We start from the raw sequence: 16,289 nt of genomic DNA on the forward strand, positions 1-16,289 counted from the left end.
CACAGACTTCTGGCACAGGGTGAGAGACATTCCGCCTTTCAGTAATATTATCTCACCTCTGAGTTTCTTGGGTTCTAATATGCTCTTATATAGGCTTTGCTCTTCCACTCTCTACCACCAGGTAGCTCTATTCTCTCTTCCTTAGGATGGAAGTGTCATGCTCTGTATAGCTGGCAGGGAAAATGGTGTCTCCAGAAGTAGTTTCAGTTACTCTCATATATCATCAAAGGAGGAATACGCTTATCATTTGGGGCAAAAAAAAGTTTCATATGAAATTGGAAGATTCAAAGGTAAGGGAAATGGAAGAAGGGGAGAGGGTACAGGCATTGCCTTTCTATGGTTTCTTTGACAGTCAGTCCAGATTGAGACACGGGTGAAAACTAAAAGGCCTCTCTCCCTTAATGTTTTTTTCTGAAAAAATGCTGGGTTCAGATATCCATCACAACCTGTAGATGGATAAAATGGAGAAAAGAGGGTCATAGCTGCACTGGGCTCATTGTTCTGTTGCTTACTGGGCAACACCAGCGGCAGATGACAACGTTTTGTGCTTTGGGACAAAGAATTTTATTGTGCATTTATTACAAGTTGATGGATCTCAAAGGTGATCCACTGTGCAAGGAGTTGTCTGAGGATGATCAGAAATGTGTAGGTCTCTGTATCCAAATGTAGGATTGCCATCAGATTACACCTGCTGTACAACAGATTTCAGCTGTGGAAGCTTTCATGTCAAGCATTAGTAATCCCGGTAGAGGTACAGGCTTAATGAATTCATAGCACCTGACTTGGCTGGGAAGTCTGCTGCTTAACCCACTCGTTGATCAGTTTGTGAGCAATGGCCTGTTTGGGAGGGAACCAGGGTAAAAAACTTCCATTGTCTTGCTTTGCAGATCTGGGTTCTCGCTTGAGACCCTCCATGATTTCTTCCAGGCCAAACCAGCGGGCTTCCTCCAGCTCCAGGCTGTTCACACTGATCTGGAAAGAATTAGGGGAGTACCAGTTTCCTTAAATCAGCTTCAAATGTGGGCAGCAGTCCCTCGTTCTTGCTCCTGCAAAGATCCCATGCTAGAATCCCTGGAGTGATTAATCCATGCTGGAATTAATTGTTGATGCCAGCACAGGAGAGGACATGACTGCCCACTGATGTTTCCTTAGCGAAGCCACAAGTCAGTCAGCCCTATTCCATTGTGGCATTGGCCTGCAAAGTACTAGTGTCTGATCACAGTAATTAACATAGCAGAAGCTGCATGTTCTACAGCAGATAATGTTCTGAATATTAGAAGGTAACTGCTCTGCAAAGTTAAGAGGGAAAAAATGCAGAAGCATGATCTGTGCTTGTACATTCAGTGACCTGTGTAAAATTTTGCATGTTACAACAGAAGCAATTGTTGTTTTCCAGTCTCTTTTTCACTTATAGGAAGCTAGCTGAAAAAGCATTTAGAGAGGAGCTGATGCTATCCAAGGTAAAGTCTGTGGACCGAAAGAGATTCTGCTATGTAAGGCTGGCATTGAAATGCCTTGGGGGAATGCGAGTCCACTCACCTCCAACTGCTGTCTCCTCACCAATGCATGACAAGCTATCATTAAGCAGCTGCTGGGGAAGGGCCAGTGCTGGGATGCTGAATACCAGAGTGACTCCACCTCCAGGCCCACCTCTTCTGCCACTTCTCGCCGGGCTGCTTCCTCCACAGCTTCACCTAGAAGCAACCATACTTGAGTAAGGGCAAGCTGGCATCAGGGCAGCAAACCATGGCAAGAAAAACGTAGGTACGCTCATTTCTGAGGTGTTCTAGCCCTGACTGTTCAAGCGTGAGCAGGAGCTCTGGCTGTGCTGACCTAGGAATGCTTATTCACTGAATTGAGCATCTTGCTGCCAGTGCTTGCTTCCCTTAACCAAAGCTATCAGAGACACTCTTGTTTCTTTTCTGTATGCAGAGCCAATGGACAGAATGTGGGGCTACCCTTCTTTGTTTCCCTTTTTTTGTTTCCCACTTTCCCTCCTGTAATGAGAGGTCTGTAGTTTTGTTGTTGTTTTTTTTTTTTGAGCCAGAGGGTATGAGATATAATACAGACTAAGAAGTATCTGGGTGTTACTGCTCTATTCTGGGAAGCCTTACACCTAAATTTACTATCGGGAACTACAGCAACTGATACGCATTCATAATTCACCCATTCTCTTCACATATGTACTATTTTGAACCCTATCTGAGTAATGATGCTGACCCAATCCTTGTTTTTGTGGTATCAACCATGCGTAGTTCATCTTTTGTGAGCAAGCCCTTGGTTGATGTCCCACAGCTCTGCACATCTGAGGGCACTGTGCTGGACGAGAGGCCGCCTCACCTGCTTCACAGTAGCCAGACAGAGCGGTGTACATCCCCTGAGGAAACGAAGCCTGTCGTGCAAGGAGGCAGCGGCTGCCATCAGACACCAAGATGATAACTACTGGAGACATCTAGAAAATGCACCCAAGAGCAAAGGAAGGAGTTCAGAGCAAACAAGTAAGTGAAAGTGGGGACTTTTCCTAGCTGGCTGGGAGCACTCTGTACTTAGCTGTGCTGCTCAGGTGCTTACCTGTGGGTAATAAGTTATTCCACTGGCATGGCACACGCGCTTGCTGCCAGCTACGTTTTTCTGAGTCGGCTGCCCGGTTTTGCTGCAGTACTGGTGGGAATCGTGCCAGCGGAGAAGGGCCTGGGCCTGTGAAGAAGGAAATACAGGTCTATGGACAGCCAGAGCCAGATGATTCAGAGCAGTCTCCCCAAGTGATGCTTTGCTGTTTCATGCCCGTAACAGCATGCTGGGGAGAAACTCTGATTACATTTGGAAGCCTCTATAATGCAAATAAAATATGGGCACTATTTTGATAAAGGGAGTCTTCTGCAATTGGTGTTCTGTGTTCATTGCTCTAGCATCCAAATTTCATCTTTTTAAGGGGAGGTGGAGGAAGAGTTGTTCCTTATTGGGATATAATGGGAGTACTAATGAGAACTGAACTATGCCAGGGAGACGCCAGCCCCAAATACCATTAGGGAAAAATAACCCAAGCATCATAAACATTACAGAGCAGGAAAAGAAACAATTATTTCTGCTTCTCTTATTGGACGCCTAATTTTCACACAAGTCTTTCCTTAGAGCTTCCAAACAGGGCATCTGGAGAGTAACAATTTGTAAGTGTGCAGATGTAACAGAGCAGCTCTGACAGAAGATCTGTAAGGCCATTCTTGGAATTCAGTTTGCCAAGAGAATAATAGAAAAGCCATGTGTGTTAATTGCCAAGGACAAACTGGGATTGCTGAAACTACCACTGCCACTGAGATCAGCATATTTCATGCTGGGCATGCAGCAGGTTGATGCTAAGTGGCAAATGACTGCAATCATTGTTAAGCCTCTTGTCTGCTTCTCTTCCCATTGCAGCTTGCTTTTGTGACAGCAAATCTGGGAGAAGAGCAGTAATTTATAGCATCCTTGTACCTAGTTGGCTAAAAACTGACAGTAGATACTTCCACAATACATATGAAGTCATAAAACAATGTGGGAGACAAATGTTAGGAATAATAACTTATTAAGGTTACAAATCCTGCACTGTACCGAGGCCAGCAAAGAAGAATCCTTCTCATCCACTACAAAGAAAGCCTTTCGTAAGTCAGTGAACGATCCCTTGAGCTCAGCCTCAACGACTGATCTTTCCAAGGCTCCTGCTTAAAAAAAAAAACAACAGATCTGTGATTTCATGAACTGCAGTTCTTATCCCAACTTTATACCCTTCACTGTTCCAGTATACGACCTCTGGAAGTTCCCATGGAAGTGACATCACTTCAGCGGTACGCATTTCCAAACGTTAAGTGACCTGCAAACAGCCCACCTTTACAAACACACCCAGAGGAACCACAGCGCAACTGAGCTACAGTTTGGTGGCTCAATCACTGCGCTCACAGCAGCTCCTACAGAGGATCGACTGATTCCTCTTGACAGTAAATAATCACTAGCGTGGAGAAGGGACGCTGCCTCAGCAGCATCTTCATCTCAGTGCATCGAATGTGATGCCAACACAGATGGAAGAGGAGTCATCCAACCTAAATCCAGGGCAAAGTGTGGTACGTGCTCATCTGAACAACCAATCAGCACCGACTTCTCTATCCACTGTTCAGTCTCTCTGAATTTCTCCAGGATCCTTTTCATTTCTAAAGAGCAGGAGAAAGGGGAAGGAAAAGCCGTAAGGAAAATTAATTTGTATGACTGTGAAGCTCTTTCTGCCTAGCCAACGTTTGTGCAATCTGGGTTCAAGGGGGGGTGCTCATGTAAGAGCAGTGGTGGAGACCAGACATACAGCTTTCCTTCCTAGATGTTGTATCTTTAGACCATGTCAAGCTAAAGATGCAAATGTTTTTATGCTTGAGTAACAGCTGTCCATTCCAATTCTCTCTTATGCCAGCTGATACCTTTCTCGCAGAACTTCTCCCTGCTTTGGTGGCAAAACTTGTTGTCTGTTATCCTACCAGCTCTTCAGAAGTTATGGTCCCAAATATTCAAGATTTATAATCTCAAAGTAGCTCAGGTATATTTTGATACCATATGCATGTGAGGAGCTCACATCAATGTGCCAAGGTTTTAACTCCAAATAGACTTTTTTGGTAACAAACAGCATGCCTTATATAACAGGATGATCTATGTGTGTTTTTTTTTTGTTTTTTTTTTTTAACCCATGTAAGGTGTTGCTTGTTGCAAATGATCCTGTATCTTTTGAGCTGCATGACCTGGGTGATGCCTTGTCTGGACACCTGCTTACCTGCTGCACTGAGCTGTGGTATCAAATATTTCTTCCCGACTTTCTGCAGGAAGGGTGAGAGATTGTGAAAGATGCAGAAAGTTCCCGAGGTCTGGGCTTGTCTACACAAGATGTCATCTTCCTTTAGCTTACTCAAGTATCTGCAGTAAGAAAAGAGTCAGAATGATGAATTTGAGATCACGTCAATATTACATGTGCTATGCTTATTTGGACACATTTATTTCAGGCAGAGCAAATCCAAGATATGTAACCCAAGTCTCGCAATCCAAGAGGGTTCTTTAAAAGATGTGGTTGTTTGTGTGCTTCTTCCAGACTGTCTGAAGTAGTATTTAAATGAGGTGAGCACTGTCACTTCAAAACTGCCTGAATTTATTTATTTATTTATTTATTTTTTTGAGAGCTTTAGTGAAAGCAGGCATTCATTTAGAGAGTTTCAGCCTGAGGCAACTAGCTCTTTTCCATAGTGAAGGGAGTGTAGAGATTTTGACCACTCCCATTTACAAAGCACATGCAAGACTCTTGCATCACTGCTGAACTGCTACAAGATGAAAGCTGGCATTAGATTTGGGTAGGGCTGTTTGTGACAGTGAATACAAGAGTGCCAAATCCTGGTCTCAGTGCAAATGAGTTAGATGAGAACTTACCTCATTTTTCTAATATAGGTGGAGTGTGACCTGCAGAAGAGAGCAGCTCTTCTATACGCTGCTCGATAAATTGCAGCCATGATCAGCACCTATGGGAAGCTGTTTCTGTCTGAAAAGAGAAGCACAGAACATAACGCAGCAGCCTTGAAAACATAAGTTTGATTTAAAAGGTGCAATAACCCAATGCTACATGCTTACAGAACCTACAGAACGTTGGCGTTTGCTTTCTAAAATAAGTGTGCACAGAAGGTCTTAAAGTGTTACAAGACGAGGTTAAATACTTCTCTCCGAACTCCGGTACCAGTGGGATAAAGAGCAGTGAGAGTGGCTGCTTTCTTGCTTGTTTCCTACGCAGTTGTAATGGCCTCCATCCAACTGAACATCCTATTGCAGCAAGCAGCAGATCTGTGGGAAAGGCACTGATGCCAGAAGGGAATGAAAGACAAAATATCGGTGGCAGAAGAGAATTCCCAGAGCTTGACGAGAGGCAGCAGTTGCAGCTGAACTGGATCATCTCCAGCTGAGAATGGCTTTTGTGCCAAAGGATCCTACTACATTGTCAGCTCAGGCAGTCACAGACTGCCGCCTGAACTCAGCTTCAGAAAACAGCTATCTCAGGCATTCATCTGAAACAAAAATGAGCTGTGATTCACAATCCTCAGCAATTATCTTGAGTATTTCACTTTCCAACCACAGATCTCAAAGCTCTCTAAGGAGGAAGTTGCATTTCCTTAATCCTACAGGCTGGGATGTGTAAGCTGCACCAAGGAAGAGGTGGTGAGTCCTTCCTCTGAGGAAGGCTGGTGACGGCTCCTGAGCCGGGTGGTGCCTGAGCAGAGGCCCCTCTCCTTGCAGGCAGGCAGCCTCTGCTCAGTGCTGTGGAGGTGTCACGGTGGCTCCTGACATCTCTGCCCACCCTGTGGGAGGTGGACTGAGATCAGCCACTCTGCATACGCATTGCCCACTTACTGCACTCGGAGCAGAAGGCGTGCTGTCTGCAGCAGCAGGAAACAGCTCTGGAAGGCCACCGTTGTCCTCAGCTGGAAGTACAGCTCCTCCAGCACGCAGAGCGAACAGCAGCTGTCTGACCACATTGAGTCGCTCTTCCCCCAGCAGGAGCTCTGGGAAATGTAGTTCGGAAACCCTTGGCTCAGTTGGGTGGCTGACAGGATCTGCTCCGGCTTTCCGTCAGCTCCTGCAGCTGTGGAGCTGCTCTCCCTGTGTGCCTCCTTCTGCCAGAATTCCATATACTGTAATTTGCCAAGCAGGAGCTATTATGGGAACAATGCTACTGCAGTAAGTTGAGCTATTCTGAAAGTATTAGCTCCCCTTTGTTTAGTTTCTTTTTATCTTTGCAAGTTTCTCTGTTTTCTGTGTCAGTAGCGTAAGGGCAGTGTTTGAAGTTAAGGACTGTGTGTTCCCAAAGAGGAAAATATGCCAACAACTGAATGCATCTGAAGAATGGAGCTGCCGAGTGTTCTAACACCCAGACCTGCAGCTGAGTTTGCAGTGGCTCCGATTGGAAAGTGCCCTTTGCCAGGACAGATGACAGAGTAACAACATGTTTTGTTTTATGCCTTCATAGCTGAATACATTTCTTTGGTACTGAAAATGTTACCCTGGGCTGGAACCTATCTGCCTATATTGAAGAGAAAGGGAATTTTATCAACATGTAAATGTTTTCAGCACCTTTAGCTGTTTGGTGTGATTTCCTAATTGAGAAGTTGTCATGTAACTAGAGAGCATTGCTTGTAGAACATAGTAAGTAGAGTAGGCAGGAAAAGAATAAGTAGAATACGTAGGGAAATGCCACTCTGGTATTTCTTTTCTCATTGCTTAAGTGTTTAGGTGTAATTGTTATTTGTGAGACTGCTCTGCTTCAGGAAACACAGTCTTATTAACCTACAATGCTAATTGGATTAATGGACAAAACATCTTCCCTTAATAAGATAGAGCACTGAAGTGTAATCTCCAGTGTAAACTCGCCCTGCAGTTAAAACAAGCCAGTAGATCTGCTGAGCTGAAAACAGTTGTGGTAGTAATCTTGCTAGTTCTTGCTCTTCTGTCTTGCCAGCTGTTCCCAACAAGGGGACATGAGCTGGGACTGCCATCAGCTGCTAACTGCTTCCAATGCATCCAGCTAGCAAGCTCATGCCGAAAATGTGTGGTTGCACCACAAGGAACCTCTTGCTAAAAAATGTTTCTTTCCTTGGAAAAGGCTGGGGTAAGACAAACCACTTCTTTAAACAGAAAGTTAATGAGTAGTCTTCCCGTCTGTCATTATGCTGTAGATACAAACTAATCTATAACTGATGAGGCTGCCCAGAGAGGCAGGTGGTGCCCCAGCCCTGCAGCTACTCAAGGTCAGGCTCGAGGGGGCTCCGAGATCCTCGTGGAGCAGTGGCTGACCCTGTTCATTGCAGGGGAGCTGGACCAGATGGCCTTTAAGGGATTGTTCCAACTGCAAGGATTCGATGAAGGCTTGGCTTCATTTTATCACGGCTTCATTTTGTCAGCAGCCTCATCTTCGGTACTGACGCTCCTAGTTAATAAACAGGTGGGTCACGTCAGCCTGAGGAAGTCCCGTTAAAAATTAAAAAGTTAAAGGTTAGGAAGCTAAAGCGGCACTCTGGTTTAAGGAGGAAGTTTGCCACATCTCCAAAGCTGCTGCTCTACCTCTGCCCACGTGTCCCGGCCTGAGGACTTTCAACCCGGAGGCCGGCGGACTGCTCCCCACTTCCTGCCGGCTGTAGGAGCTCTATTTCTGTTGGAAGTCGACCAAGGTGAGAGGAAGGGAGGCTTATTTCTGACGGATGGTTCAGCTGGAACCCGTCTCTCTTTCCGCTGCGGCACGGCACCGGCAGCGCGCGCCGTAGCCACACGGGGACCGTCGGCGACCGCGCTCTTCCCGGAGGAGATCGAGGCGGCCACGCGACGCGGACCCCCGGGCTGCGCCCCGCGCCCACGTGGAGCAGCGCCGGCGGCGGCGCCTGCGCACCAGGGCGGCCGCCGCTGTGACCGAGCTCACGTAGCGCGCCGGCCGCCGCCCGCGCCCCGCCCCCGCCGCGCGCGGCCCGGGAAGGCGTGGCCTGCGCGCCTATTAAAGCCGCGGCGGGCGGCACCGCGCGCGCGGAGCGTGACGGCGGCGGGCGGCTCGTGGGGCTCCGTCTGTGGCACGCGGCCCGCCCGCTCTCTCAGGTGAGGCCCGGCCGCGCCGCCTCTCTTACCGGGACGGGACGGGCTCCGCGGGGGGTGGGGGCGATACGTGGCAGGCGCCGCGCCGCCGGTTCCCGGCCCTGCCGGCCGTTACGTAACGGGGGGGCGGGAGCGCGGCGCCGGGCTGGGACCAGGCCCGCGCCGCTGCCGGGGCGCTGCGCCGGGCGGAGCCTCTCCGCGGGGCCGGGGCTGCGGGCGGCGAGGCTGAGAGGCGGCGCCGCTTGGCGATCTCTGCGCCGTGCCGAGCGGAGCCTCTGCGCTGTGCGCGGGGCGTGCGGGAACGCGTTGAAACGAGACCGAGTTTGTAGGAGGACTCTGTCGGGCGCGGAGATCGCCGATAAAGCCTGTGTCGGCGCGGTGTCTTCGCTGTCACTCGCTCTGCGTGTTTCTGGGCGCCTTCTTCCAGGATCGTCAGGCAGAGTTGCTGCTCCCCTTGAGAAGAAGGGGCTTTTTGCCTGCGCGGGTGCCCATTCAGCAGGAAGGAGCTCCCGCTGTTACTGCTTTCCAGCTGTTGATCGCTGGGATTTTCGTTGTGAGCGTTTTTAATTCCAAAAACATCTCTGCAGATATTGTGCTGAGGCGTGAATAGGAGGATAGCCTTCTGCTTGTTGTGTCTAATAAGATAAGCGCTCTGCTGCGTTGCCAGAGCTCTTTGTCTTGGCTTGGAAAGCTAAAACAAACGTGCTTTGAGAGGGCTGTCTCCGTTTAGTCCTGCTATGCCAGAAACCTACTGGAAACGTGCTTCCATCCCCGGGTTACACACTTGTGTGTGGACTTCCCTGCTCTGCAGGATTGAAACTTCAAGCACACTGCTGATGTTGGCTCTGGAATTCATTCTCATCTCTTACAGGCAAACAGCTTCTGTTGTGCAGGAGTTGGAAGACGAACTTAAGTTCATAGAGGTGTAGGATCTGCTGCTTTTGATTCTTTTCAAATAGAAGTAGGGACACACAGTGCTTTATGTGCACTGCAAGCCAGCAGAACAGGCAGAAATTTCAGGAGATCAGCGGAAGGCCTTTTGAAAGTGGCACTTGGTGCCTAAGAACTTTGGGAAAGTTCTTTCATTTTGGGTAAGGATTCCAGTCATGAGTCTCAAGCTGCAGCCCTGTTTGGAGAGGGAGCCTTGCTGCAGGGGGCAGCTGCCACTGCTTGTGCTGCTCTTCTCTGCCCTCAAACACTGCTCACTTTGACTCTCTTAGTTAAAGTAGATTGCTTGCTACCTTAATTTAAAAAAATGTTGTTTAGGGATTAAGTTAGAGCCGCTCCAAAATAATTCCACACTGAACTCAGTGCTCAGTTTCCGTTTCCTGTCAGCAGTTTCTTGCTTTCTGGATCCTGGTGGGCACCAGGGAGCTTAGGATGGATGGTGAGAACTGCTGTGTAATAGTATTGTTCGCCGAACGCTTTGGTCTTCAGCCACCATCTATCTTGATTTGGCTGCTCTGAGGCTTTTTCATCATGTACTTGGTCTTAGTTTTGCTTTTCCTTCTGCTTGCATGGGTGCTGTGTGCATATCCTCTCTGATACGACCCTGACAACTCTATAAAACTCATCAGAAAAACCCATCTTGGAGGTCCATCATTTGAAATGGCATTTGTTGCTTGTCCCTACTGTTAGGGGAGTTCCATATCACACTCGGCAGTATCGCTGCTCTGCTTTACTGGTATCTTCATGCTTGTTTGTTCCTTGCTTTATTTTCCCCAATCATTTTTTCCCCACTCTGTCATGTCTCGCAGTTTCGAAGCTAAGCAAACATACATCTTGCAGAAAGTTGGGGAACTCTCGTGTTGAAGCTGTCAGCCTCACTCCCACTGGAATCGTTTGCTCTGTATGTGGGCAGCAGGCTCCCTCCTCTCTGAGATGCTCATGTGCCATGTTGGTGTGTTCCAGAGCGACGCAGCTGCGGAGGAGAGCCAGACTGATGGCAGTAACAGAGCAATTTCATATCGGTTTACTGTATGTCTCTGACAGGAAGAAATTAAGCCTGCCTATTTGGCAGTTCATGCGTGTAAGGGATTTCCAGCACCTTTCCTAACTGAGCCTTGTTTTCTTTGATTTGGGAATGTGTAGTGATCCTCTAGGAGAAGTTTTGAAAGTCGTGCTACTTAGCAACTGCTGTTAAGGCAGTGAAAGCTGCACGGCTGGCTGCTGCCCTGGGCTCTGCTTCCAGCTCAGAATTCTGGCTGGGAGGGAAGTCATCTTGGGTGGCTGCACATTGCTGCAGGACCTGAGCCCTTGTGAAAGGCAGGAGAGCTGGAGACTGTGAAGAACAAATGAAATTGTAGGTGACCTCTGGATGTCATCCAGCTGAGCCCTCTGTTTGGAGCCGGTTGAGCTTGGAGCTTGGGTTGGGCTGCACGTGGGTTTGCCCTATTTCAAAGTTCTTCAAGAATGGGAAATGAGGTTTCTTTGGGAGCCTCTTCTGTGCCCAACTTGTCACTGTGACAAACGTTTCTCTTTGTACCTACACAGAGTTTCCCTTGTTACAATTTGTGACTATTGCCACCAGTTCCTTCAGTGTGCTGGTGAAGCTAGCAGCAGGTAAACAAACAGCCAGTAAACAAACAGCTCAGTGAATTCTGAGTACTGATAATGTGAGCAAATATTTATCGTGCAGTAAAACTGTTTGTGCTTGGTGGTTGATTCACAGATGTGTTGGCTTGGCCGCTGAGTGAGCCAGAGGCACCCAGCTTTCTGCAGAGCAAAGTGGGAGCTGAAAGGTGTGTTTGGACACAGCTTTTTTAAGGGAAGAGCAGCAAAATAATTGTCTTTGAGAGTACTGGATGTACTACAGATGTAACTTGTTAACTTAAGCAATTACTCAATTGGAGCTGTCCTTAATGGGGCTAATATCAGCCGCAGGATCTCATACAGTTGTTATCAGTATCTTTGGGTTACCTTGAAAACTAGGTAAGCATTTCAGGCTGGCTGGAGAGTTGGGTTTCTGCTCATTGCATTTTGAGCTGCAGTTCCACAAACGCGTTGAACCTGTGCTGCTACCAGAAACAACACTGCCTGACGTTATTGTCTTTGGCTGCCAGTTGTGCCTCCCAGCTGCTCTCTCTTGGATGTTGTGCGGCTATATAGTGAACAGAAGGAGCTGAGCCAGGGTGAAGGAAGGGAGCTACAGGGTTGTTTTGTTTTAGATGAATTGGTTTTGGAATAGTTGGATTTAGCTTGATGCCTGGCTGCCCATGGTGGGGACAAGCAGGTGAGGAGGAGGGGAGGAATGCTGCTTTGGAGCATTGGTGGGGCTGAGGGCTCTGACTTGGAGTGGGCAGAAAGCAGGCCTGCAGCTTTCCCTCTGCGGATTTTACTTTGCAACTCAGTCCAAAGCAAATCCTTTTCTTCCCTAAACGGGCAGAGTGAGCCACTTTGTAATGTGTTGGGTTTTTTTCCCCTCCCTAAATTAATCATTTTGCCTTCGAAAGAGCTGTAAACTATTTCTGTTAGTATCTGCAGTTGTTTTCATTCACCTGAGGAGACAGAATGCCTGAAAGATGAAGCTTTCACATATGGGGAAATAAAAACCCAACATTTTGTGAATTCCAAGACAGCATGATGACTTCTAAGATATTCCTTACTTGAGAGAACGAGCTGTCTCATGAGTTGAGTGTGCGGTGAGTAGGGATGTTTCACCTGCTTTGTTTCTTTTGTAGGTACCTGGTGAGGTGACAGCTTTGAGCTACAGCTATGGCATCCAACAAGATGTGGTGCACCGTTGCCCTTGGATTTCTGCTGCCTTTTTCTTTTGCCCATACGGACTTCTTCACCTCAATTGGTGCGACGTGCTTTGGTGTATATGCTACATAGCTGAAAGAATTTCTTAATGACTATCATACTGATTCTGCAGTGGTGTGTTAATGGAGTGCAAGGCTTTTATTGGTATACAGTTAAATCCACTTACTAGCTCTTAGGACGTGATTGGCTTTTTTCTTGCCTTTGAGAGAAATATCCTTTGAATTCAGTCAGTGCAATCAGTCTGATGAAGCTTTGTTTTGTTATGTACTCCTATGGGTATTGAATTGTAAACACAGTTTTGGTGTGTCTTGATGCATGCTTATAAAGGCAAGCAAAACACCTGTTGGAGGTACAAAATGATACCAGCATGTCAGGTGCCTTCTTTTGTGTCCCAGTGCTGTGGGTCGCAGCTGAAGATGCGCCTTGCATCATTTCATGGTGAACCTGTTCTGCTGCCTGCTTGCAGGAAGGAAAACAATTGTTGATTAATAACTAAGGTTGTTTGGGTGCTGTTGGAGTCATGCCACTGAGCTTAAAAATAAGTCTGAGGTATTATTACGTATCACAGATAAAGTCTTTATGTATTTAGCTTTGTCATTATTTGTTCTGTATTATGTATGTTTGGATGAAAGCTTACTCTGTTCCAACTTATTTCCTTTTCCAAATGAATCCTGAATTAGTTCTAATAATAAATATGTGATCTTATGTTAATTTCCATGGCAACGAGCTTTGTCCAGCATGAGATTTTCTTCCTCAAAAAAAGAAAAGGCAAAAAGCTTTGCTTTAAGTACTCCTTCCAGTTTAGCTAGCAGGATGTGGGAGCATTTTGGGGAAGGAAAAGGAAGAATACAGAAGAGAAAAAGACTCTTCTGTTTTCAGTTTCTTGTTTGTTTTTGTTTCTCCTTGTTTAACCAAACTGTTCAACTTTTTTTTCTAGGCCATATGACAGACTTAATTAACACAGAGAAAGATCTGGTGATATCACTGAAAGATTACATCAAGGCAGAAGAAAGCAAGCTGGAACAGATCAAAAAGTAAGCAGCTTGTTTGATGACGCTGATAGCTAATAATTTGAGTCCGGCCTTATCTAAAAAATGCCTCCCAAGGTTCATTACACCTGAGGAATTTTGCCTCTGAGGCAAAGATTAAGCTAGAAGCTGTTACCGGGGTTTTGTCCCCAGTAATGACTTCTAGTTTTGTTTTATTATCTCCAAGCAGATTGAACAACAAAAATGTGTAAATATAGCTAATCAGATAGGTGTCGTAGCTTTGTTTTTGCTATATTGGAGGTGACAGCTGTTGGGAAAAAGTTGGAATAACTGACAGAGGGAGAAGAAGGTGGGAGGAACGCCTGTATCTTTAGGGTTTGTTGGGCTCTGTACTCAAAGATATTGGTAGCTTGCTTTGACTTAATCTGAATGAAAGCTGGTGACTCACTGGAGCGGGGAGGATGGCTCACACCTTGTGTGGCTTGTCAAGGTTTTTATGGGAAGTACTTGGCAGAAATCTTGAATTGTTATTGTGGCTGATAATGGCAGTGACTCTCACCTAGTCCTGAAGTTAGATAGCCATCAAATGGGAAATGTACAATGGGTTTGTGCACGTGCATTGTAAATGTACAAGTTGTTGACACAAGTTTCTTCAGGCTTGCTTCAGGTCAGTCCTCCTGTGTTGCTAGGAGTTGGTCCATAGGAGCAACTGGAGCACACCATTTGCTTGGGAGCCCTGTCAGTCACTTTGCTGCTGACAGAACCACTTTTGGGGGCTGTCAGAGCATAGGAAAACATCTCAAGACAGTATGGAAAGAAGGAAAGCACAATACGGCACATTAGCAGATGTCTCAGACATGCTGAATTTTGGAGCGTGCTGAATGCCAGTTCTCGCAGAATCCTCTGCAGCTTCACATTTTCTATTTGTTTTTCCTTTTGTGGTTGATATTTGGTGTTCTCTGTGGGTTGCGGCCCCTTCTAACTAATGAACAGGATTTATCCTGTTATCAGGTTGTTGTTGCATGCCTTCACTTCAACAAATGCATGGTTTGGTTCAGGGAGGGGAAGCTGCGTTGTCTGCAGATGCACAGTAGCACAGTGCTGGTGCTTTCAGCGTGACTGATGTGCCTGCTGCAGTGAACTCCCTCGCTGTTTCCGCTGGAGTGACAGGCAGATGAACAATAGTAGTTGCTGTGTATTTCAGAGCATGTTGGATCTGTGAACAGATGATGTCACTGAGGAGCGAGGGAGGTTGGCAGAGTCAGAATTACAGCCCCAGAAAGTTGATCTGGGCTCTCATTTGGGAACCTAAGAGCCATGTGGTTTTTTTTTTTCGTGCAAGCCTACGATACGGAAGGCAGCCTTGTGGTGGGGAAGGAATGGGCTTGTTATAGATCTAGGGGTGTGTGTCTAGGAAAGAAGGTGGATAAAGCCTTGTTCTTGATTAGTTGTGCACGAAAGCTGCTGGTGTACTGCATTGGCATGGTAGGAAGGAGTTTGTTCAACACTGTCTCAACAAAGGAAAACAGAAAAACCCCACAAGTTTGAGATTTTGGCTGCAGCCAAAGATGATTTAAAAAAAAAAACAAAAACCTTTTTGCTTTTTGTTCATTCCAGAAGTGCTTTATATATAGAAAAAAGTTTGCGATTTGTATTGAGATTTTTATTGTCTCAGTCTGTTAAGAAGTTTGAAATCAGTTTTATAACTTTTACAAGAAACTTTAATGACTGTGTGTCTTCACTCTAGATGGGCAGAGAAATTGGATAAGTTGACAGATACTGCTACGAAAGACCCCGAAGGTTTTTTGGGACATCCTGTAAATGCCTTCAAGCTGATGAAACGGCTTAACACAGAGTGGGGTGAACTGGAGAGCCTGGTTCTGAAGGACATGTCGGATGGTAAGTACGCCAGTAGCAAAAGCAGTGATCAGATCACATTATGATTGTACTTCTTGACTGTCTTTCACAGGTAGTGCTTTGAATTAGGTTTGTAAGTCTGCTTTTGAGATGCTATCATAAGAAAGTAAGTATTTCGCAGAAGGCCCACTGTCTTGATGCCAGCGTGCTATTACTGGAGTTTTACACAGATTTTAGAAAAACTGATGTTTAACCAGAGGCACCTCTTTGGAGGCTTTAAATTGTGCAAGGTGCCAGGGTCAGTCTTCATGTACTCACCTGTATTTCACGACACTGCGTCTAAAAGTTTGAAAGCGCCACTGAAAAGAAAAAAAGGGGAAAATACCTCTTCAGAATGCAAAATGTGGAGAACTTGTCTTTGAGTGCTGTCACTACTGAGGTGCTCAGTGCCCTTAAGGCACAGTGGTGTGAAACCTGAATGCTGGCAGAGTCCGAGCGTTTGTGAAAGAGATCTGAAGGAGTTCAGTAAATGATTGGCTGCCTTGCTTCCTGTACCAGAGTAGAAACTCTTCAGTAGAGAAATGGACCTACCAGTTGACTGTGAAATAGATTTCGAGTAAAAAGGAAGCTGGGCTGATTATATTTGACCTCTGGAAACCTATCTCAACAAGTAGTTGATGTTAGGCGTAGGTTTGTAGTAGAAAATGACAAGGAGAGCTGTCAGAAAAGACCCGGTGTTGGTCGCTGGTAAGAAGAACCGTCTCATTGGCCCTGTACTTGGAGTGGGAACATTGTAAGACTTGTGCTTTGGGATGCTGAGACAAAAGAGTTTGTCTGGTAGAAAAGTTACTTTCTGACAATGTCAGTGGCTGTTTGCTTGTTGAGACTTGGGTCCTCGTGGCTGACTTTGCTGATGCCATTCCTTCTGGCGGCTCTGTGGAATTCTGTTCCCCTCCTCAGTACAAACAGCCTGTGAGTATCCTGACTGCAGAAGCAGAAGGGGAAAAATGGGCAGTCCTCCCACTGAAAAGAAGATTACAGCAGCAGTTTGGTGCT

At 46.4% G+C, this 16,289-nt stretch overlaps 2 protein-coding genes across 8 annotated transcripts in view; one reads left to right on the forward strand and one right to left on the reverse strand.

Moving 5' to 3' along the window:
* Positions 1–545: 545 nt before the first annotated feature.
* Positions 546–8,728, reverse strand: NUDT13 (nudix hydrolase 13). 5 transcript variants are annotated; one of them, XM_042817709.1, is made up of 8 exons: positions 8,658–8,728; positions 5,431–5,539; positions 4,787–4,926; positions 4,074–4,181; positions 3,589–3,698; positions 2,572–2,697; positions 2,341–2,452; positions 546–1,694 (listed from the first exon to the last, which is right to left on the reverse strand). In XM_042817709.1, the coding sequence occupies exons 2-8, from the start codon at positions 5,508–5,510 to the stop codon at positions 1,435–1,437; spliced, it is 936 nt and encodes a 311-aa protein (XP_042673643.1). In that variant the 5' UTR covers positions 5,511–5,539; positions 8,658–8,728; the 3' UTR covers positions 546–1,434. The 5 variants fall into 5 exon arrangements, with proteins under 5 accessions (XP_042673643.1, XP_042673642.1, XP_042673644.1 ...); XM_042817708.1 differs by lacking the exon at positions 8,658–8,728 and adding an exon at positions 6,400–8,273; XM_042817710.1 differs by lacking the exon at positions 8,658–8,728 and adding an exon at positions 6,400–8,270 and having other exon boundaries at positions 3,589–3,695.
* The window catches only part of P4HA1 (prolyl 4-hydroxylase subunit alpha 1), a 28,210-nt gene continuing 20,481 nt past the window's right edge, over positions 8,561–16,289 (forward strand). For all 3 annotated transcript variants that reach the window (XM_042817706.1, XM_042817705.1, XM_042817707.1), the window contains exons 1-4: positions 8,561–8,628; positions 12,306–12,427; positions 13,325–13,421; positions 15,124–15,275. In XM_042817706.1, the coding sequence (XP_042673640.1) occupies positions 12,340–12,427; positions 13,325–13,421; positions 15,124–15,275 (337 nt within the window). In that variant the 5' untranslated portion in view covers positions 8,561–8,628; positions 12,306–12,339. The remainder of the gene's footprint in view (positions 8,629–12,305; positions 12,428–13,324; positions 13,422–15,123; positions 15,276–16,289) is intronic.

This window comes from Centrocercus urophasianus, unplaced genomic scaffold (assembly GCF_019232065.1).
Source record: "Centrocercus urophasianus isolate 14NV4802_14NV808 unplaced genomic scaffold, USGS_Curo_1.0 seq_17, whole genome shotgun sequence".
NCBI classification, from domain to species: Eukaryota; Metazoa; Chordata; class Aves; order Galliformes; family Phasianidae; genus Centrocercus; species Centrocercus urophasianus.